This window comes from Haemaphysalis longicornis, unplaced genomic scaffold (assembly GCF_048455015.1).
Source record: "Haemaphysalis longicornis isolate Haplotype H1 unplaced genomic scaffold, Haemaphysalis longicornis Haplotype H1 scaffold_2, whole genome shotgun sequence".
NCBI classification, from domain to species: domain Eukaryota; kingdom Metazoa; phylum Arthropoda; class Arachnida; order Ixodida; family Ixodidae; genus Haemaphysalis; species Haemaphysalis longicornis.
The window spans coordinates 10,299,385-10,322,809 of NW_027526295.1; the positions used below are offsets into that span (position 1 = coordinate 10,299,385).

A 23,425-nucleotide genomic window follows, 5' to 3' on the forward strand; every position below is an offset into this window, starting at 1 on the left:
CAACCGATTGGTGTGCACGCCTTTATCGTGGCTCGTCAGCTGACGAGACAGTTTTCACCGTAGGCGGTGTATTTGAGATGCCCTCGCAGTGACATCGCCTGTGCTTCACACGCCGATCTTGCAGACGGGCCCCATATTGCTGTTAATACCAGCTATGTAGCCGGATTTCCTTTATTTAACCTAATAAAAGCTATTATGTACATGCCTATCTCGGTGACACAAGCCACGTAGTTGGGTCGGAGCCGTGTCGCGCTTGTGGCTTGAGCTACCAGAAGAGCGCGGACTTCACTTTTTGCTACACCATTTTCCTCAATCGATCTCAGATTTACAATCCGTTTTTTTAGCTCGACTAGGCGAGGGACAAGCGTACGTCTATCAAACTCTTCCAAAGCGGCTGTCTGCAGCGGACCGTAGATTGGTTCCTTCCAGTGATTTCCCTACACCCCCCCTAGGGGGTGTGTAGACCCCCCCTAGTTTTTCTGGACACCCCCCCTTGAATCCCCAAATTTCACTCTTGTCAGTCCTTGTATGGACCTTTTTCAGTATCGATCTGCGCATGCGCGGGCTGCCCGTCTGCTATTCTTGGCAGTAGCCTCGGGCAAAATAAACAAAAGTGCGCCCCCCGAGCTTGCTGTTAGCGTTGCACGTATTTATTTCCTTTTTTTCGACAGCTCGTGGCAAGTTCGTATGTGCACACAAAAAAGGCTTTCAAAGGAAAGGGGCAAAGTGGTTTGAGGCTGACCACGCTGCGAGCACATTGCTACCAGCCAGGGAGTAGCGAAAATGAAAAAAAAAAAAAAAGTAAAGGAAAAGGGGAGCTTCAACGGCCGCAGATTAGTCACAGAAACTTTCGCCTGCTACCGTGACATTCATATGAATGGTACGGGTGACGGGTGGGTGCGGGAGCAACTGCAGGACGAGAACATTTTGTGCACGAGTTCTCCGAAACCCAGATATTTTCGGGGGTGTGCCTTACTGCCATTTTTTTTTAAAAATGGAAGTAAAAACAGCAAAAAAAAAATAAAAAACAGGATGAAAAAACAGCTTTTCTAGTTTATGAACCCCCGCCCCAGAGCCATTGAGACACCCCCCCTTGATTCGATGTCTGGGGAAACCCCTGGTTCCTTCAGTTTGCCGCCTGCCGCCACTGAACGCTGCGAGCAATCGGTATACGAATACATATTATTGCACGTTTAAAATGCGCTACAGAAGTAACCGGGCGCTTTTTGCACAACTGTTTTATATAATATATTCGTATGCAAATAAAACATCGCTGGTGTGCGTAGAGGGTAGGAGTGCATCTCCATGCTTACTACCGCACTGGACAAGAATGAAAGTGCAATTTTACTCTTCGTACTGGAAATGGGAGACGATGCGCAGGTTTACTCTTCACTGGTGTGGGAGCAGAACTGGGGCTGCACTCCGCCGCGCAGGAGAAGAGTACGCGGTCAGTTTTGCTCTCCTCCTCATTGAGAGCGAACATAGCATCCAACTCCTCGCTGCTTTCGAGGAGAGTCCGCCAACGCTTACAAGAGTACAATGACTGTCGGACTCTTCAACTACTCCCCCGATTTCTTAGAGTGTGTGAGGGCAGGATCCATGAATTCCTGTGCCGTGAAGTGCTTACACCATGTCTGGTATGATGAATGCAACTGGATGGTTGGCTCTGTCTTGATGGCACCTGTAGACCTGCACAGGTGATAGGGGATATAGTACACAAACTGTTTGCAGTGACAGATGACATCGAACAGTCTGTACATTTCACTGCAACTAGTATTCCAGTATTGCCTTCAGCGCATGCCACCTATTTACAACATAAGTTCTCTTATTCTATTCAGCAATCATGCGGTCACCCTATTACAACACTAAAAATATGGGGCTTTGTAATTTCGCAACACTTGTTAGGCACATTCTTAATGCAATTCACCTATTGTTTGGTTTAACAAAATGATAATGCTGCTCACATACCCTGACTCCCTTTGTCTTTTTTGTAAAATCAGGACGAACAGCGAGAGAGAAATTAACGTAATACAAAGCCCGAACGCACCTGTTACCCCACGGCCCGCGAAAGAAAGGCATCCCGAGAACGGGCACCTGTCGAAGGTATATTTGGCCGCTGCGCGGGCACCATGGCAAGCAGCAGTGAGCGTCGTACTGATGACCCCCAGAGGCCATGGACTGAACAACATGACAAGAACACACACAGCTCCGACTGAACAGGTGCAATCTGCCCAATACGTGTTTTATGAAACTAGCCAAAACATTGTCACGAAGCGAGAGACGACGCAGTTGTCTTGAAGGAAAACACGTGTGCTCCCCGAACTTGTGCTCCCCTAACAACTCAAATACACAGGCGGCGAAGCAGCAGTCAACAAAGTGACGTGTGCGAGCGAGCGTCGACGATCGGAATGCCGTGGAGTCTGCTCTGCAGGCTTTTATCTTTCGGCGCGAGTGTTTCTGAAACCGTCGATTTACATCCAGAACATTGTAGATCAGAGAAGATTATTGTGGGCTAGTGACGTGAAGACGAAACAGTCTGCTTATCTGAATAAGATAGCACCTGCGGCATAAAAATAAAGAATGCAGGACGCACTTCGCTTGACACAGATAACTGGGCCGGGCGTGGCCGAGCAGCAAAAACAAACAAACGCATTTATGGTTCGTGGCATTACCCCCCCCCCCCCCCTCTGACAGTGCATCAACCTGATGCTGAAACAAAAGACAGCCTGAACAAACAACAAAAAAGTCCGTGAGCTTGCATAGTAAGGTTTCAAGCGGACCACGTGGACGACTTCGGGCCGCGTGCGTCGTCGTGATGTTCCGGAATGACCATCGGGGATCACCTCGTAGATAAGTTGGCCAACACGTTGTAGAATCTGGTAGGGTCCGAAATGCCGTCGCAGAAGCTTCTCACTGAGTCCACGTCTTCGGATGGGAGTCCAAACCCCCACACGATCCCCAGGGTGGTACTTGGCGTGTCGGCGTCGAAGATTATAGCGTCCGGCATCCACCAGCTGCTGGTCCGTTATACGAACTCGGGCGAGCTGGCGGGCCTCCTCCGCACGTTGAAGGTATCCTTGGACGTCGGAGTTGAGGTCGTCGTCTTCTACGTGCAGAAGCATGGCGTCGAGCATCGTAGTCGGCCGTCTTCAGTAGACAAGCTCGAACGGTGTCATCTGCGCAGTTTCCTGCGTCGCTGTATTGTACGCAAACGTGACATACGGAAGGACTTCGTCCCAAGTCTTCTGCTTAACGTCGACGTACATGGAAAGCATATCCGCAATCGTCTTGTTCAGACGTTCCGTTAGTCCGTTCGTATGGGGGTGGTACGCCGTCGTTCTTCGGTGAACCGTGTTGCTGTAGCGTAAGATCCCTTGCATAAGTTCCGCAGTGAAGGCAGTTCCGCGGTCCGTGATTAGGACTTCAGGGGCTCCATGTCGCAGCCAACTGAGGTGTGAATGCACTTTCACCCCTCGAAAACAAACAAATATAAATATACTGTACATACGTGTTGTCACTCATTTACATGCGCGAGTGGGAAATGTGACGGGCGATTTACGGTAAGAACGATCCCCAGTGCTTCGACCATTCGTCATGATTTACTCAATAGAGATGTGTGAATTTTGTTTTCTTTGGATGTGCTAACTTTACTCTGAACCGTTGCAGTGAACAGGCTTTCTTCAGTTTTAAGTGGGAGGACTTTCCTTCGCCGGAAGTGCAGACGCAGCTGTGCGGCAGCAAAATGAGTTGGAGGGCCGTGAGCTGTCTGGCAAAATCAGAGGTGCCACAAAAGCGGAACAAAGAAAAGTACTTGTGCCGTCGTAAAACGCGTCGTGCGCGTCTTCCGTGCATGTTGTAATTGAAAGAATTCCCTGGAGAAGCGGTGAGCCAGTCTCGTCTGATTGCAAGCTGGCCGTACGGCTATGAGTGCGCAATTCCGCAGGCAAGCCTCGAGAGCGACGTTAACGCGAGCGAGCGGGCAAACAGGTGCGGCACTGCTTTGGCGCCGGTGACCAATGAGGCAGGTGCGTTCCGGAACGCTGAGAACACGGCCCCGGGGCGGGCGAGGGGGCGCCTTGAAAGAGCCGTTTAGGCTGGCCACGGAAGCAGCGCAGCCAAGTGCCGCTCTCGTTCGGTGCCATGCGCCGCCAGCTACTCCGGCGGCAACGGCGGCCCGGGAGGAAAGCGTCCGTGGCTCGGATAAGCGCTCGCGGGGCGCGCCGAGGGGGCTTCCTGCAGCAGGTAAACGACCCGCCTTTCCCGGCGCAGCCCTGACCCTGATCTTGAGATTCGGGGAGGAGGAGGAGGAGGCGAATCAGCATGAATGAACGGCTCCAGAGCCAGTTGCATCCGGGCGCCGCTCTGTGACAGGCCGCTTTCGCCGCTGCTTGTTTCGAGTGCGCGAGCAACGCCGCGCGAGGCGATGCGGCCGCCAACGGCGCGGTTCTCGACGGCGGGTGTGCTGGGAGCCGCCCTGATAGTCCTGTGGCTCGCCTCCGTGGCAGAGGCCCGGGTCGACGCGAGCCTCAAGTCGCGGCTGCTCTCCGAGGCCGGCATGCGCGAGGACCGGGTGCGCGAGCTAATCGACCTCGGCAGCGACGCGCTCCTGCGGAAGAAGACGCACCACCACCTCATCGAAAGTAAGTAACTGGCCACCAGAGGCTGTTCGTCGCGCTCGGTATCCATACACTACCTTCGGCGAACTCAGGAGACACCAAAAGGGGATTCTTTTCTCGGCATCGGGGAGCACTCCGCACGCCGAGTGCTACAAACTGGCCGCATTCTTCTTCTAAGCCTCTCCTAAGTTCCTTCGTAAAGGCCTCAAAAATAAATTATGTGAAACCGAAGAGAGATAGGGGGAAGGGAGCCGTTTTTACAGCTAAGCTTCCACACACACCGCACGAAAAAAATCGCTGCGTGCGAGAAGTTTTTGGCACCCAGAGCTGGTGTTCTGTTAGATTTTTGATGGGGTTTGATTTTGACGTCCCAGTTTGAAGGGCTTGGGCAGCGAAAATTTTCCTGGTGTCTTTAGCGGATAAGCAAGCGCGCATCATCGGTTGCCGTTTAAGCTACATGCGCACTAGCGGCGAACTTGCCATGCCGCCTTGACGACGGCCGCCAACGGCGTGGCGCCGCTGGCGGCCGTCATCAAGGCGGCACGGCAAGCTCGCCGCTTGTGCGCACGTAGCTTTACGCGGGGATGGACTGCGTGCACGCGCAGCTATAGGCTTTACGCGCTCACCGATGACATGGCGGTTGTGCTGGTGGGATATATAACGCCTACGTCTCGGGGCCCGATGTGGCCTCTGTGCGGTCCTCCATGGTGGGGCGTTTGGGTCGGTGTGTTACACAGCCAGCACGATGACCACGACGCGGGAGGGAAGCGCACAGCGCCACGTTTGTCCGCTACAATAAAGCCCTAGTCCTTCCACGATTCATTATGCTCGATCGCAAATTGCAAACAAATCTGCTTAGTTGCATGCACTCCTGTGACTGCGCCCAGCTCCTTCGGCGGGGAGTGGAAGGGCGCTGGGATTTTCCTTAAACGAGAAAGTTGCCATTTTCCGAAGATTGCCACTGCACGTGCGCGCGTCCCATTCGATTGGGTTCTTCTTAGCGCTAAGTTTGAGGAAACATGTGGAAGAAACTGTCCTAGTCCGAGATGCGCTTAACGGTACATGTCGCAGCCATCGGAAAGTCTGAGCGAAGCAGCGTGAAGTTTCTTCGGCGAGCGGGCGTTGCGCCGTCGCATAATCATGACAGAGAACAAATATGCGCGACATAAAACAAAAGCGATCACCTTCGAACTTCTTTTTAACAGACTTCTCAATTACTTGCACAGGCAAAATTGAAAGCGTTGTCAGTTTATGCTGGCAGACAATCCTGCTGTATGTGCAGCGTACTGGATCCGCGGCGGTAGACAAAGGACACGGCGAAAACCGAGGCACGATAGCGCTGCTCTCGAAACAGTTAATTTTAAAGAAAATAGTCTTTCTTCGACTACTCAAATTTGAGAATATGGTCCGTCTTCCTGTCTCTGTGTCTGTCTGTCGGTCTGCCCTCGATTCTGCCACCCATACAAAGGTTAAAAGAATACTTGAACGAGTGGTTGATATGGGCAAAACCATTCCAAACCACTAAATCTAGTACAGTACTTCATACTTCTCAATATTGTTCAGCCAAAAGAAAACATTGGCTATATTTATTATTTCATTTATTTATTTATTTGAAAATACTGCAGCACTTGGCGGTCCAAGCAGGAGTGGTAGAACAAATACACTGAAGTATTACATACATCATGGTCACACGGAGAGGCACAAATATATAAAGGAAAACGAACAGTCATGAAATTATTAAGATAAAGAAACAAAGGTAATAAAGACAATAATTAACAGCTGGATTTCTCTTTTCGAGAAACAAATACCACATGAGTTTTATATTTTATACAAATTCCAAATCCTGAATATGATCATTAAATGATTGCACGGTCTCACAGTTTACAGCACTTGCCGGTAATCGGTTCCAGTAAGAAATAGAGGAGGTAAATACAGAGTATTTATGAGCATTGTTGTGACTAATAGGTTGTCGAAGCACTTTGTTATGGTTTGTTCGTGAGGAATGTTTAAAAGGTTCAAGGAGGTAATCGTCTCGTGAAATTTTAAAACGGCCATGATAAAGAAGATACAAAAATTTTAGTTTGGAAGTTATTCTGCGGCGTGCGAGTGAGGGAAGCTGGGCTTTGTTCGGCAGATTTGTTACGCTGGTATGCCTAGAATAATCTGAAAAAATGAACCGAACTGCCAAGTTTTGAATCCGTTCTATTTTTTTAACCAGATATTTTTGATATGGATCCCAAATGATATCTGCATATTCTAGGGCTGGTCTTATAAGAGATTTATAGGCAGTTAGTTTCATTGCACGAGGTGCATTACGAAGCTTTTTCCTTAAAAAGGCCAATTTTCCTTGTGCTTTAGAACACACAGGCCTCAATGTGCGTCTCCCAGCTTAGGTTAGACGTAAGCGTTACGCCCAGATATTTCACGTGGTTACTTTTACCAATTTCATTATTGTCAAGAGTGTAGGCAAAGTTTAGCGGAGTTTTCTTATTTGTAAAAGTTATGCTCACAGTTTTTTTGGCGTTGAGTGCCATTCCCCACTTTTTATACTATGCATGAATTAATTGTAAGGAATTATTCAGCTGAACTTGGTCTTCCGTTGTATTTATTGTTGAGTATATGACGCAGTCATCTGCGAATAGCCGTAATTGAATGGGTGAGTTAATGCTGAAATGAATGTCATTAATGTAAATAAGGAACACAATTGGTGCCAAAACCGATCCTTGGGGCACGCTAGAGAAAACACTTAAATTGCCTGATACCTCATCGTTCAAAGCAACGAATTGCTTGCGGTTTCGCAGATAGCACTCTATCCATGAAATTATATTACTCTCAATACCTATTGCATGCATTTTTGTAATTAGGTCATGGTGGGGAACGACATCAAACGCTTTTGAAAAATCGATAAAGATTGCATCTAGTTGCCCTCTATCATTAATCACGTTAGCAATATCATTAGTTATCTCTGCAAGCTTGGTTACGGTTGATAGGCCCGATCGAAAACCATGTTGCCGACTGTATAGTAAGTTATTCCTTTCTAAATGTGTTATGATAGCTTTAAAAATGATGTGCTCCAAAATCTTGCAACATGTGCTGGTTAGTGAAACCGGACGGTAGTTGCTAGCTTCGACTCTGGAACCACATTTATGTATCGGAATAACTTTTGCCCGAATTAAAAATAACTAGCCGCTTGGTTTTTGCGATAGTTGCGTTAGTGCAATAAATAACAACTTAATTTATGTAAATAAAAAAGACGCTCTGGAAACAATATTTTAATAAAAAATACAAAAAGGACTCGCGCTTAAAGTCCAGTAACTGATCTTCAGGGGGGGGGGGGGGGGGGGGGGGGGTTGCGGGCAGAGGACTCTAGGCGCTAAGAATGTAGAAAATTCAGTAAGGATTTCTCAGGTAAAATGTCGACAAGTGTAGGCACGCTTGTGTCCGTCATTTCGTGCAGTTGAGTGAACTGCGGTGCACTCTGTTCTGCTGAAAGCGTATCCTTGGAGGCGAATGTTAGAACTTTTGTTTTTGTGAGGGGCTGGTGTTAGTGAGGTTAGTGATTTTGTGCCTGATAGATGTACAGTTGCCATGCCAAATTGGTGATTGTAAGGTGCGTATGGTCCCGCGTACTGCTTCGGCCTTGGGACCTTCCTCTGTACTACAACCCAAGTGTAAACATGTCAGTGGCGTTTCTGGGTAAACTTGCACCCGGGGCCCAGAAAAGTTGTCACCCCCTCACATATACAAAACAATTATTAATAATAAAACTAATGTTATTGTTATTCTCAATAACAATAATGTCTTCCATTGTTACCATATTAAGGCTGGTTCACGCTTGCGACTGGAGCTACCAAAAGTGATTTCTGTCGCTCCGCATCGCTCTCGTCGCGCGACAAGAGAGATTGGTCTTGGCAAATTTTGTATCCTTTATTTAGATACCAATGAAGAAAGAAACTTTCATGTGCTGCTTTCCGGCTCATCGCAATTCTTTCTGAAGTAATAACTGCAGTTATTTAGCGTAATTTAGAAAATTTTGGCACTGCTAATACTGAGGGCGACAGCGTGATTTGTGCGGAGTTCTGCGCTTAATTCTATCACGTTCCAGAACCAAGGAAGCTAACCTCTGACAGCGAGTAAGGCAAAAACTATTTAGAGTTCCGGAAAGTTCTGGCACAGTGTTCATGCCCAAGTCGAGTCTCTGCTGCATGGGAAATATCATTTTCCTGCAGTGGTTCTGCTGGGTTCATGAGAATTCGGAATTTTGAGCGAGAAGTTTCAAGTTTCAAGTTTATTTCAGACATGTAAATTACATGGCTGAGGAGGAGGGAAAAAAAGCCGCAGCTTAGCGGCTTGACAATGCTCCCTTCCCCTGAGCTACATCGGCAACGAGGGTAGCGAACAGCAGGTAGCAAGAAGCAAAACAAGAAGCAAAACAGCAATGCAGTTTTTGGTGTAATCAAATACAGTTGAATACTTATACATAGCTCTTGTACCATTAAAAAATATTCTTGCATAAGAATTGAACAGAAATATATCCAGCACAAGTGGTATCAAAGACATGGCAAAGAGAATGGCAGAGGCAGGGTTAACAAGAAGACGCGTGAACTACTAAACAATAGGCAACCAAAGTAATACATACACTGAAAGCATCTTATAAAAAGAAAGTTTTTATCTGTTGGTAGGACGGCAAACGATCGCAAGAATTGGGGAGACCAAATCGGTTAAGCAGAGTAGGCAGCGCATAATTTAGCGTTTGAAATCCATAATTAGTCCGTGGGCGAGGCACGTACCAGCGTTCATGGTGGCGTGTTTGATGGGAGTGCGTGTTCTTTTGTAAAATAATTGTTTCCTCAAGAAAAGGCCCTCGACGTTCGGATAATGATTTATACAGTTCAAGCAAGCGGAAATCATAGAAAGACGCAAGTTTAATTATGTTATATTTTGAGTACAAGTTGTGGGAAGAAGATATACTTGGTGCGTTTGCTATTGCTTTCAATGCCCCGTTCTGTAACACCGAAAGTTTACTAATATTGGTTGCAGTGGAGCTACCCCAGATTAAATTGCAGTATCTTATATTTGACTCAAATAATGCAAAGTACAAAAGAAGCTTTGTTTTAACCGGCAGCATGTGTCGCAACTTCCTAAGTATTCCGACTGTACGAGATAGTTTAGTCTGCAGGTGCTCGAAATGAGCATCCCACAGCATAAACTCGCTAAAGTAAACGCCCAGAGATTTAACTACACTGGTTATTTGTATTTCATTAGTCCCTAGTGAGAGGGTACTTCTTAGGTCATAAGTGGTGTTTTTGGCTCTAAAGAATATGGCTTTTGTTTTGGCAGAGTTGACCAAAAGAGCATTTTTGATAGACCATGTGTGCAATTTAGCTAGGACTAAGTTGGCTTTTCCCACTAAGCTATTTACGTCCTCTCCAGTTAAAAATAAGCTTGTATAATCCGCGTACATTACGTATTCAACTTCTTTATCTATTCGTATGAGATCGTTAATATATATGTTAAAGAGTAAAGGACCTAACAAACTTCCCTGAGGAACCCCATGTTTAACAGATTTGAAGGCAGATTGAAAACTCTCAATTGAGACACACTGCACGCGATCACTGAGATAATTACAAATTAGATTGAGCATATTATTTCTGATTCCATAAGCTGAAAGTTTTAAAAGAAGAGTGCGATGATTCATTCTGTCAAATGCTTTAGAAAAGTCTACAAATATCCCTAATGTGATCAATTTGTTCTCGATGCTAGTAAGTATGAGTTCTTTTTGTCGTAGCAGTGCTAGTTCGGTAGAAGAATGTTGCCTGAATCCAAACTGTTTAGTTGTTAAAACATTGTATTTTTTAAGAAAATCGGATAGCCGTACAAAAATAATACGCTCCAAACCCTTGGAAAATACCGGCAAAATAGATATTGGCCTATAATTATTAAGGACGTCCTTAGGACCTCCTTTGTGCAGAACAACTACTCTCGCCTTCTTCATTCCGACAGGAAATACACCTGTTTCGAGAGCCAAGTTGTAAATGTAAGTTAAGATAGGGCAAATAATGTCTATGACGTAAATAACTGGTTTCATTTTGATACCGAATGCGTCTTCGCATTTAGTGATTTTCATGCGGTCGAAAGCTGACTGAACCTCCATTTCATCACACGAAGTGAGGAAAAGGGAATTCGGCACATGGTTATCTATGTAGTCGAGAGCAGTGGGGTCATGTTCACTATCAACAAGCGAAACAAAGTAATCGTTGAATTTGTCAGCTAGTTGTTTTCCAGTGATTTTTTTGTTATCAATAACCAGACTGCTGGGTACACGGGAATGTTTGTTGCAGAGTAGTGTGTTTACTCTATTCCAAACAATTTTTTGATCTGTGATGCCGTTGAACAGGTTTATGTAGTAGTTGTTTTTCGCTTTCTTTAGCATAGCATTTATTTTGTTACGGTGTCGTTTAAAAGTCTTAAAATCAGCTGTGTTACGACTTCTAAGGAATACCCGGTTCAGTTTGTTTTTCTCAGATATCATTTTAAGGATATAAGAGGTAACCCATGGCTTACGAGCTCGTTTAGGTGTTGTGAACGTCTTGTATGGGAAACAGTTATTGTAAATTAGCAGGAACTTTTCTAAGAAGAAATGAAATGCATTGTCAGCATTGGTATATTTGCGCACCGACTCCCAGTCACCCCTGATTATAGCATTCCTGAATGTTTCAAGCGTATAGCTATTTATTTGTTGAATTTTATTTTGTGTCAATTTTTTACGGTTCGCGCGCTGGGCAGCGTTGCTGCAAATAGCAAAAACAGGGAGGTGGTCACTGAGGGAACTATCAATAACCCCTGCTAAGGAAAGTAGGGTTGACTTGCTCACAATTAACAGGTCAAGTATTGTTGCTGACGTGGGAGTCACACGCGTAGGTAGGTTGATTACATTTTGCATAAAATGATATTCTAATAGCGTCAGCATGCGCGTGCGCCGAGAAGACTTTTCACCCATGTTAATGTTGAAATCACCTCCCATAAAAACAGTATAACCCCAAGAATCAGCAAATTCAATAACGGTCTCCAGATAGACTAAAAATTCATCAAGGTTTCCATCAGGAGGGCGATAAACCACAACAAATAGGGTAGTTCCAGTGCGCACAGAAAGGATTTCATAGTTGGCTGTTACCGCACATGCTTGATTTTCTCTTTCACAGTGCATACATTCGAGTATTAATAAACCGACTCCTCCCCCTCGTCGATCGGCTCGATTCAGGTAGAAAGATTGGTACTTGTTGACAACAAAACATTCATGATCGTGAAGCCAGGTCTCGGTGATCATAATTGCTGTATAATTGAAACGAAATTCATTTAGGAACTCATCAAAAACTGCTTCTTTGCCTCTAGTAGATTGGATATTAATATGCAAAACTGATAGGGCTGAGTTTTTTGCAGCGAACTCATTCAAATCACTCGGTTTAGAGTAACCGTTCATATCGGTTTTGGGTTGATTTCTACATTAAAACGAATTTACGAGACAAGCTTTGCCAGGTCACTTTCCACACGGATGACATGTATGGTTTCCTTACTAGCCCTTCGCACAAGCACTTTTCCGTTGCTGTGCCAGGCGTACTCAAACCCATTTTCTTTCGCCCATTTCTTGGCAGTGAATAGCAGAAGCCTATTTCGTTGAGTAAGGTTCTCAGTGACCGACATATTGCATTGCAAGTTTCTCAACTTTTTGCATTCTTGGAGCCAGTTTTCTTTCTGCTGCAGCTGAGCGAAACGAATGAGTATCCGCGGGACTTTTTCTGGTTTCGACGGTAGCCTATGTAAAGCTTCTAATTCATTCATGCTCACGTTGGGAAGTTCCACCATGCGTCCAACTGCGTTGACTTTGGAAAGCAGGTCTTCATTTTCTGAAAACTCTACACCATGTATGACCAAGTTGTGGCGCCTGCTTCGCCATTCCAGGTCATTCACCTCAAGTTTGAGCTGCTGGACCTCAGCACTACCCTCACGGGCTTCCACAGCTTCAAATCCCCACAGCTGGGGATTTCACAAATACTGAATGCATGGGCTTCGAAATGTCAATGAAAGCATGTATATGCAACATGCGATGCGAAATGAAGACATTAATGTGTAGTTATTTGTAAAGAACTGGCAGTACATCAGAAGAGTAAGCAGTAAGATAAGAAGCCGTGTGTTATTTAGGGAAACTAAACCATAATAGCTACATGAGGTTGGTTTAGAGAACCCCAGACGCCGACTCGGGTGCAGATCTCCACAACACCGACCTTTTCAGTGAATTAGGCATCGATAAAAATCCTAACAGTAAGGAGCATCGTGGTGTGTCGCTCGCGATCCTGAAAAAAAACGTTATCAGCCAAAAAAGAAGTGGCCAAGAGCTACTTGCGGCAGCACAGGCTGTAATGCGCTAAACCAAAGCGGGGTAGAAGAAAAGTGAAGGCTGATACGCGGCATCGTGAAAGTACCACATCTTACAGTCTATACAAAGCGAATGGAAGCTTGCAAGAGATGTGGACGTGTGAGAGTCTCAGGCCTCATGAGAAAATGACACTAAGGTGGCCGCCATAGCCGTTCGGTAATCTTTGCAGGCCGCTGTGCCGACTAAATCGTGCAGACGACACGCGGGCCTGGAGGAGGGCTGTTTAAAGGCAACACATGCCGAAGAAATAGTCGCTTCATTCAGATCAATTTTCGTGAGTCTAGGAATACACCTTAAAAAATTGAAGCTTGAACGACCACAGGCGGAGAGAGAGAGACAAGACTTTGTTGGGCCCAAATAGGAAGACTGGTCAGATGTCTTCTTCCCTGCAAGGGTTCTGCCGACCCCATGGGAGTGAACGGCCTCTCTTGCTATTCGTACCAGGGCCTATTGATTTTGATTGATTGATTGATTGATTGATTGATTGATTGATTGATTGATTGATTGATTGATTGATTGATTGATTGATTGAAGGGTTTAACGCGCCGACGCAACGCAGGCGATGAGGCGCGCCGTAGTGGAGGGCTCCGGATTAAATTTGACCACCTGGGGATCTTTATCGTGCGCCGAAATCTCGTACACACGGGCGTTTTTGCTTTTCGCCTCCATCAGAAAAGCGGCCACCGCGGCCGGGAATCGAACCCGCGACCTCGTGCTCAGCAGCGCAAGCCTGTTGATTTTCAGCGGTACAGCTGTGCAGCGCGGCCTCCCAATGCACATCGTTGTGTTAGTTTAGCAAATATGTGCTGTGTTCCTGTGGGTTCGTAGCGATGTTCGGGCACTTCCACATCATGTGTGAGAGGGTAGCCCACCCTCAACAAAATTTACATTTCGGGTCACATAAGTCGGGATACATCTGGTGGTACAGGACTGGGTTTGGAAACGAATTGGTCTGCAATAGTCGTAATGCTACAGCCTGTTTTCTATCGAGGGACTGGTGGGGGCCGGGATATGATCGTCGGCCCTCCCTATAGTAGTTGAGAATTTCCCAATACTTGAGAAGTCTGCCGCCGTTCCCAGGAGTGTCCGTGAATGCGACTGGCAAGTTGGTTTGGTTGGTGAGAGCGCAAACCTCCTCGTTGCCTTCCAGGGTAGCGTGTGCAGGGACCCACAGTAGCGTGACTGTGGGGAGGTTCTCCATGTTGGTTAGATGTCTGAGAATGGCAAGTGTCTTGGGCGATATACGTCCTCTAGTGAAGTTTCGAATAACAACCTGCGAGTATGAGACTACCACACCAAACGTTTGGATGCTGGAGATCGCTAGGGCGATAGCCGCTTCCCCCGCTTCCACCGTGTGTCTAGTTACAATTGTGCGAGCCACATGGTGATTTTCCGGATAGTTGGTCGCAGCTATACACATGGCAGTCTTCTCCCGTTATTCGGCTGCATTCGTGTACCACACATTGGGCTCCGCTCAAAGTTTCTTGGACAAAGCTCGGACTCTGGCTCGCCTGCGTCCTGTGTCTTGGGTGGGACGCATGTTTCTAGGGAGAGGAGTGAATTTATATGCGATCTGAGAGCAGTTGGAAGGTCAACTTGTTCGGGGGTCTCCGTGTTCACCTCTACTCTAAGATCGCTCAGAACTTTTAGTCCTGCCCGTGTAGATGAGAGACGTACGAGTTGTGCCGTGCGTTGCGCCTCAATGATTTCTTCCACGGTGTTATGGATACCAAGTTCGAGTAGTTTGTGTGTCGGGGCAGAAATAGGGTTGCCTAGAGCTTGTTGGTATATCTTGCGCATTATTGTATTTATTTTCTCCTTTTCAACTCTTCGGAGTCGTAAGAACGGCGCGGCATATGCAATTCGACTGATGATGAAAGCCTGAATGAGTCTTCTGATGCTGTTTTGAGACATCCCTTGATATCTATTGGAGACGATATCATGCGGCTAACTTGTATCGCATGTTTCTCCAGTTGTTTGAGAGTTGCTGTGTTGTATCCATTAGCTTGGATCTGAAGGCTTAATATTCTAATGGTGTCTACGTTTGGTATGCCAGTCTCATCTTTGGTTGTGATTGAGATGCTTTGATGACCTTGAGGCTCGCGGCCGTTCGGACAGATGACAAGTAGTTCCGATTTTTTCGGGGAGCAGCAAAAACCTCTAGGGATGACCTAGCTCTCAACCACTTCCATCGCTTGTTGTGGGTATCTTGTATCATCCCATCGCTACCTCCTGCTACCCAGAGTGTAATGTCGTCTGCATAGATACTATGACCAAGTTTGGGTATCTCACTCCAAAGGCAGCCACGGGGGCAGCCACGTTGAATAAGAAAGGAGACAGGACTGATCCTTGGGGGGTGCCCTGTTCTCCCAATTGTATGGGGTTAGACTGAATATCCCCTATCGTGAGGCTGGCTGTTCTCGTCATTAAAAAGTCTCCCACTTGCACTTGCCCACTCCGAGCAGCTCGCAATTCTGTAACATGGCCGAGTGTTTGACTCTGTCAAAGTCTAGCCCCACGATGGCCCTGGTATCATAGGAAGAGTTGTGTCGTCCCTCTATGACTTGGTGCTGTAGTTGTAGGAGCACGTCCTGCGTCGAGAGACCTCGTATGAAACCGAATATTGAGTCCGGGAGTAGGTGTTTGTCGTCCACGTAGTTGTTTTGTCTATTCAAGACCATGTGCTCCAAAAGTTGGCCTAAGCAAGACGTCAGAGAGATGGGTCTTAGGTTTTAAATCTTCAAAGCCTTGTCGGGTTTGGGAATGAATACTGTCTCTGCCGTTTTCCATTGCTTCGGAAGGGTACCTTCACTCCAGCATTTATTAAAGTATTTAGTCAGGGCCGTAACGGAATCATCGTCCAGGTTGCTAAGCGTCTTATTAGTGACACCGTCTGGGCCAGGAGCCGATTTGGTTTTGAGCTGAGACATTTGAAACGCCAATCCTCATGGCGTTTCAAGTATCAGACCAACTAGCCCGTCAACAAATCTTCCTGAGACATTGCTGCCCCCATCTCTGCCTCCGTGAAAGGTTCGTCCAATTTTAAGTTGGGAGCTCCTTCGTAGTCTTTCGCTGGGTTGTAAGGGCCGATGTTAAGGTACCTATTTTGAAGCTCGACCAACAGTTCTTCAGGGGTTCCATCGTAGCCGTGTAGTAGACGAAGGTCCTGTCGTTGACTGTTTTACTTGTGGTGTTGTTTAGCAAATGGCGGAGTATATTTCACGTGCAGCGATCGTACACCCAGGCAAAGTGAGGGGCATTGAAGTCCCCTACCACGAGGAGTGGTGTTCTCGATCCTGCCAAACTTGCTGTTTTCCTAAGTAGCTGTGAATAAGGATGGTTTTTCCTGGGGCTGCCATAAACATTGAGTATGAAGAGATTGCCTCGATTAAGTGCCGACGCCGATATGATCTCTAGAACTACATGATCCGCGCCTTGGATCCCAGTGGAGTGTTGTATGGCCGGCATGTTTCGCTTGACTACGGTCGTGACTAGTATAGAGGACTCTTCACCTTGCGCGCCGTCTACTGGTATGAATGATTGGAATCCTGGTAGCTTGGCTTGGCCATTGGTTTCCTGAACGGCTATCACATCTGGAGCCCCCTCCAGTCCCACTCTTAACAAATCCTGCTGTAGATTGGCTCTTTTTCATCTATAACCCCTACAGTTGCACTGCCATATCAAACATTTTGAAGTGTGGTTTCTCCTTGTCCGAGCCATTATTCAAGAGGTTCGCGTGGTCCGTAAGGAGATTGTAATAATGCGGTCCTCAATAGAGGCCGGGAGGGTCCTTTTGGAGTTGGGGGCCGTTGTTGGTGGGGGGTTGCCGGAGGCACGTTTCCGATCCCCATCTCCACGTGTTGTTTAATGGCCACAGATGTGGTTTCTATAGCCGACATGAGAGTATTGAGTGCAGCTAGTTTTTTGTTGACCGAGTGCATAAAGGACGTGAGCCGAATACGAACTTCAGAGATCCGCTTTTCAAACTTGGCCAACGTAACCGAGTCAGTGTTCTCTGTCTGGCCTGCAGTGCGTTTGAGGTTTGGAATCCGCTTAGCTTGAGATGTAGAGTCATCGTGTACCATCAACTGTTGGTTCCTATTTGTAGGCGTTCCGAAGTCGGTTTCGACACTAGCTACCGAGTTAATGGAGGTTGATACTTCCTTATTGAGAATCCCCGGCGATGGGAACAAGGAGGCTCCGCTGGTCTCGGCTATTTTAGCTTTAAGAGCTTGGTTCTCTAACATGACCGTTTCTAGCATTTTCTTAAGTTTTGCTATTTCTGCGTGTGTGTTATTAGGCCTACGTATGGTGGTGTTTGCGTTGGAGAAGGCCGCACTTGCCCAGCTTACCGTTACGTCGGTGTTCTGGCCCGGAGCTCCTTTGGTTTATCATCTAGGGCCCTTGGGCTGTCGTCGGGGGGTCTTCGATCTCGACCGATGCCTTTGCTTGCCTCCTCGGCCTTTTTATTGGGACCTCGAGTTGGGACTGGATGGAGAACGACTCTGTTGTCGGTTTGTGGATCCGCCCGAGGCTTATCGAGGTAACCGAGGAAAGGATGCAGAGCGATCACTTGGGTTCTTCAGGATGCTCTTTGGTGGCGATTTTCCCGGCTGGAGCTGCGGTAGCGTGAGTGGCGCTCGTTCTTGGGTTTTTGTTGCCTTTCCCATTTCCGTTTCTTGAGCAGATATGGAACTTCGCACCGTTTCCGGCACTTTTTGTCCCCAGACTTGTGGCCCTTTCCGCAGAGAGCACATTTCAGCTCACACGCATGCCCCTCCTGTGGGTTTAAGGCACCGCAACTCTCGCAAGTAGTACGCATACGCGTGGGATTCATCGGAGTGGGGCACACATCTTGACTATGCCCAAGCTTGCCACAGCTTGACCATATGTCATGGCGCTTTTTATGAAGAAAGCATCGGTGCAGAAAGTGAGGTACCTTGTTTCCCTCAAATTCGATGATGGCTGATTTAGAAGTGCCGAGACGCTGGGTCTGTTTACATACACGGCTCGCCATAATGGCAGCGTCGTCGTCTGCAGGGGGAATGTTATGTATAACCCCCTTGGCGCAGTCTTCTGGTGCAGTGGTGTATGCGCAGAGTCCGTAGGTCTTCTCACCATCACACAGTGAGGTAAGCTTCTCATAGGTGGCTGCTCGCTGCATGCTTGGCGTGCTGATAACAATGAGGTCCTTGGTCACGTTCAGACGAACAATGTCCTCCGTCGTTACCGCATGGCTGAAGCCTGCTGCCTGAATAATTACGTCTCTGATCAGGGATTGGCTGCTGATTTGAAGCTTCATGCGGTTTCTCGGCCGTAGAACACCCTTGAGACGTTCCTTCGGTAGCTCCGGTGGTCGTGGCCGTCGCACAGAGCCCCTGTCGCCGGCGCGTCGCTCGCCGCGCAACTTACTTGCTCGTGTCGCAGCATCTGAGTCGGGGAGGCCAGACATAACTGCGCCGCCATCCTGGCGTGTAGAATTTTCCAGAGAAGCTTGAGCTCTTCCGATAACTCGTATCTACTTTCAGCAATGGCTCTCCAACCAGCCGGGCATGTTAGCAAATTCTTCGGGAGATATGAATTCTCCCTCCACAGTCACCGGGGTCATGTCGTCGCACAAACGTTGCCAGCGTAGGGCGTAGGAGCCTCGGGCGTAGGAGCCGTGGAGCCTGGTGAAAGAAGGCTGGGGGAGAAATAGAAGTTGTCCCAGCAAATAAAAAGAAGTAGGACTGGCTTAAACAAAAAAGCTATTTCCAAGTATTGTGCAGGAGAAGTGGTATAAAATGGCAAAGAAAATGACCGTCCCAGAAAGTCGGAAAAACTACCTGCGCCCACCGGTTTGTCACTAAAGTCAGCCTCTGTGGCAGCAACTGCATGCTGGGAATTTCTCTAGGCGAGCATTTCAGCACGTTTGAAATAGATACATTGTCGGTTCTCTTTGCTATCTGGTTACTGAGAATGGAAGCAGATAGAAAGGGGACATTTAGCGGGGAAAGAGACGACTGGCCGTACACGAGTCGTCTACCCGGCCAGTTTATCGCTGGTCGTGTGGATGCTTGTCGGCAACGATGCCGTCGTTTCCTTTTGTACGTCGTAAAAAATATTCCATCACCTATTTGCAAATAAGTTAATTAAAATTGGCGCCTTGGAAAAACGAACACAGTGTAAAATGTGAGGTTCGGGCTTACCAGTGAAGCAGCCACCAGCCAAAGGAGGAAATCCGAATCGAAGGAGGTTACGAAGGGATAAAGAAGAACTCTTGAGTAAAATACCAGGTTCGTACGGGCCTCAGTGTATCGGGCCCACACGCTGGCTCACAACCGTATGGTCGCGCACCCATCCCGATATGTTAGTGACAACGATTTCATTGCCTTCGTTGTGCAGACGACTAGCTCAAGACGACTCCTAAATGAATCGGGATACGGCCCATTCGTCACATGGCCTTTCGTCATAGGCCGGTTCGTAATAGGCCGTTTGGTCACATAGGGTCATTCGTCATAGGCCGGTTCGACACATGGGAAAGTTCGTCATAGGTGCACAAGACGAATCTTGAAGTTCTTTTTTTGTATACATGTGGGTCTCAGCGAAGTAGGTAGGACTTTTCTTTTCAGAAGTGAGAAGCGAGGCATACATGTTTTTTTTTCTCTCTTTTACGCCGTACATCTGCAAAAGTTCAGCAAAGAATGCAAGCCAGATTGGGCAAGTAGGGTGACCTGGGTTGATCAATAATATGGATAGCGTTCAACAACCCTAGACAGAAAAGTCGGGCTCGAGCGTATCCTAATAAAGTTCTTAGAAGACGGGCTACAAAAACGCGCGTCCCCATTTTCAGTGTTGCGGCCGGCTTGGGCACCATCCATGGGAACAGGCCCACTCGTCACAGCCCACTCGTCGGGGGAAAACTGGTCAAAGAGGCATCTGGTTCTAAGTGGTCCCGTAATAGGGACCTTCTCGTTTTTGAAAATTTTGTCTGGAAGCTTCGTTTGGGGCGGATGTCGAGAAGAGGGAAGGGGGGCGGGGTGTTAGTTGCTTTAATACCCCTGTCAAACGTCCCTATTTAAGTGCACTTAGGCCAAGTGCACTCGGGCTCCCCGAATGACACTTTGGCTGCACGCTGCTGAACGACGAAATAAAGTGAACTTGGCCGTGATGTCAGTGACGATAGCCGGCGTAAAGATTGCGAAAAACTGCTTGACATTCCCCCTCTTGATCATGGCAAAAACAATGTAAACATTTCATTCTGTTTGCAATGTTGTAATCGCAATCGGCGCCTCGAACAAGTCCACAAACAACGGAGTCGGGACAACGACTGAACAGCGGCGCTGATGTCTTCACTGTTATTCACTGCACAGCGAATATCAGTAGCATTATCTTTTGAAAAAAATTATCTGAAAGCGTGGTGGCATTTAACAGAGAAGGCTGAAGCGAGAACTCAATCACAGCGCCACAAGAAACCATCTTCGAGAACGCCGGAGAGAACGGCCGCCATGGCGCAAAACCCCACCAGGCGGCTCTGGCGCGTCGTTGAGAGAGAGGTTATTTGCTTGTTTTCCGTCGCTGCTTTTCTTTTTTGTAAAAGTGTATCAACAATTCATCTATACTTAACTTTCAACATTACTGATTATCATCTAAACCCTCGTGGTTTACGTTATGTTTCCCGATTTTCGGACTTCTGTTCACGAGGTGACTAACTCGGCGAGCTGGCCCCGGTAAAGTGTGTTTGAGGAACACACTCAGCTTGAACTGCGTTCTTTGTAAAGTGTCATTCGCGTTTGCCGAATGACATTTCAGCCGAGTGCACTCGGTAGAAGTGCACTAAAATAGGCACGTTTGACAGGGGTATAACCCTGATAATTCGTGCCAGGTTGATCTTTCACAGTTCCTGGGTTAGCCTTTTTGCTTTTTGGAGGAGGCCGTTGAAATTATATTTTTGGTTTAACACGCTCTCCCTTTCTTATCTTACTTCCCCTTACAAAAATAACAAGGTGCCGCCGCGCGCCTTTTTTCCGAGGCTGTTTGTAGATGATCGGCGTCACGGGCGAAAGCAGCCAGAGTGTTCGGAAATGTGGGGATTTAGAACGCAAACCAAAAAGCAATCGAGTGTGCTGTGTACGGCAGTATAGAAATCGGTCAGAGCCGGGAAAAGCCAGCGTCCATACCTTTCCTAGAGATAAAAAAGCCAGAAAGGTTTTGATAACTATCGCCAAATTGGAAAAGGTGTCAGCAACACAATGGGGTTTGCAGTAGCTGCTTCACGAAAGCTAACTTCTTCTGGCGCAATATGCGTAAGTTCAGTTCGCTCTCGTTTTGATGGTGTGTTTTTCGTGCAAGTTGAGTGGGTCGTTTATTAATAGATGGTCTGCAGCCACTGAGACAGCGGTTGAAGAAAGGCACCGTGCCGCCACATAACATTCCTATGCGCACGCAGGAGAAGAAATTGAAGCCAAGAACCGAAAGGAGAGCGTCATTGTTCTTTTATTAACGTGTTGGTTTCTTTTAATAAATGCTGCATTCCAGTTGCATTTTGTGCTTTGTTGGTTTGCTTGTGCTTCGTTCTCTTTTTATCATTGTGGGATTACTGTTTTGAGTTTGATTGATTGATTGATTGTAGGGTTTAACGCGCCGACGCAACGCAGGCGATGAGGCGCGCCGTAGTGGAGGGCTCCGGATTAATTTTGACCACCTGGGGATCTTTAACGAGCGCCGAAATCTCGTACACACGGGCGTTTTTGCTTTTCGCCTCCATCAGAAAAGCGGCCGCCGCGGCCGGGAATCGAACCCGCGACCTCGTGCTCAGCAGCGCAACGCCTTAGCCACTGAGCCACCGCGGCGGGTCTGTTTTGAGTTTGCTGGGTTTTTTTTTCCTTTCTCAAACCCCCCACAGGAATTGACGATGTAGGTATTTGTAATAAATAAATGAACTTGTTACTTCGGCATCGTCGTTTCCGACAGCCCAGCACAACTGATGTAACAGGCCCTGCCGTAGAGGCGTCATTGTTTGATATTAGTTTCGGTATTTTCATTATTACCTGTAACCTGCATAAACGCCGTTGGATCTTTCCTCGAAAAAACAGCTCACAAAATTATATAATTACTCGCATTATTCGCACTTAACCCGACACAATTGCGCAAATGGCAATAACAAAACGGTGTGCTCGGTTGCGTCTACCGAGCTCTGCTTGGCGCCTAATAAATATTCGAAAAGTGTGCTTGAACAATTTTACGAGCATGGGTGGAAGTGTAGCGCCCTTTATAGAAACTGAAATGCCAACAAACGTTCACGCTGCGCGGTTGGCTGGTGACGCCATTCGGTTGAAGGCACAATCCCTCGATGCTCAGCATGTCATCGGTGGCCTCCCTGATGCCGCAAAACACTGTGTGACTGGCGTTATAAACTGCTTCGCCTTCGACAAAGCACCGTAGTGTCTCATCGGCAAAGGAAAAGATGGCCTGAAGAGACACTAATGGGCCTGGGTCGGCTTTTTCCTCCAGACGCGCGCGCTTACGCGAGGTCCCGATCATCGTCCCTTCCTCCATTTTGGATAAGGTCCCTAAAATTACTAAGGTAGCGCCAACTGCTCCCTCCTTCTCCGCTGCCCTCCTCTTTTTTCTCTCCCGTCACCCGCGGCGCCGCGGTCCCTTTAACTCCGCGGTGAGGCCGCCATTTTTGTTGGCTTCCTCAGAGCATACGCCCTCGCAACGCTTCGGGCCGCTCGCTGCAGTTTTTCGTGCAGTTGGCTCTTGTTTTCGCGCCGCAATCACTCTTTGGTAGCATTAATAGTATTTCTAAAGCCCCGTTTTACCAACACGCATTAAGTGAGGCTGTTTGGTTGTATATTTCTGTCTAGTAGGGGATATTTGCGGGTTGGATGCCGCTGGCCCTTACGGACAGCGCGGTGTTTGTTTACGTGTGCGGCATGCTCAGGATAGTTCGTGAACGCGAAAAGATCGAACGTGGACGTTTCAAATTGCTCTGTTACAGTAATTCCGTTCTTGCATTTGCGTGATTAAGTTGTGGTTGTGCAAGCGCTGCACAGAGGGCTTGCGCATGGTTCGCGGTGACCTTGGTTCGCGGCAGTTCGAGCGCTGCGCTGTCTTTTTCGCGTTCGCGTTTTTTGCGTTAGTTCTAGATCATTAGGCAGCGCTCAGTATGCGTAACGCATTAGCTACTGATATTCATGCTACCTTTATTCCGCGCACTTTCAGGTGCTTTGACGCTGTTGCAAAATATATGTCACCTTCACGTCGTTATAGGCTGCTGTCAGGGTCAAAGTTCTCGCGTCTCCTCGTTGGCTTCGCCCATGACGACTGTACTTTTGGCAGCGCGTCCGTGGCATAGCAATGTTTGTGCGATTGGCGTTCACAATTACTTCGA

General features: G+C 47.5%; 1 protein-coding gene across 3 annotated transcripts in view; it reads left to right on the forward strand.

Annotated features, from left to right (window-relative positions):
* Positions 1–3,988: 3,988 nt before the first annotated feature.
* The window catches only part of LOC144168741 (uncharacterized), a 96,126-nt gene continuing 76,689 nt past the window's right edge, over positions 3,989–23,425 (forward strand). Inside the window, exon 1 of one of the 3 annotated variants that reach the window (XM_077697692.1) lies at positions 3,989–4,640. In XM_077697692.1, the coding sequence (XP_077553818.1) occupies positions 4,325–4,640 (316 nt within the window). In that variant the 5' untranslated portion in view covers positions 3,989–4,324. The remainder of the gene's footprint in view (positions 4,641–23,425) is intronic. The other 2 variants (XM_077697691.1, XM_077697690.1) reach the window with 2 other exon arrangements.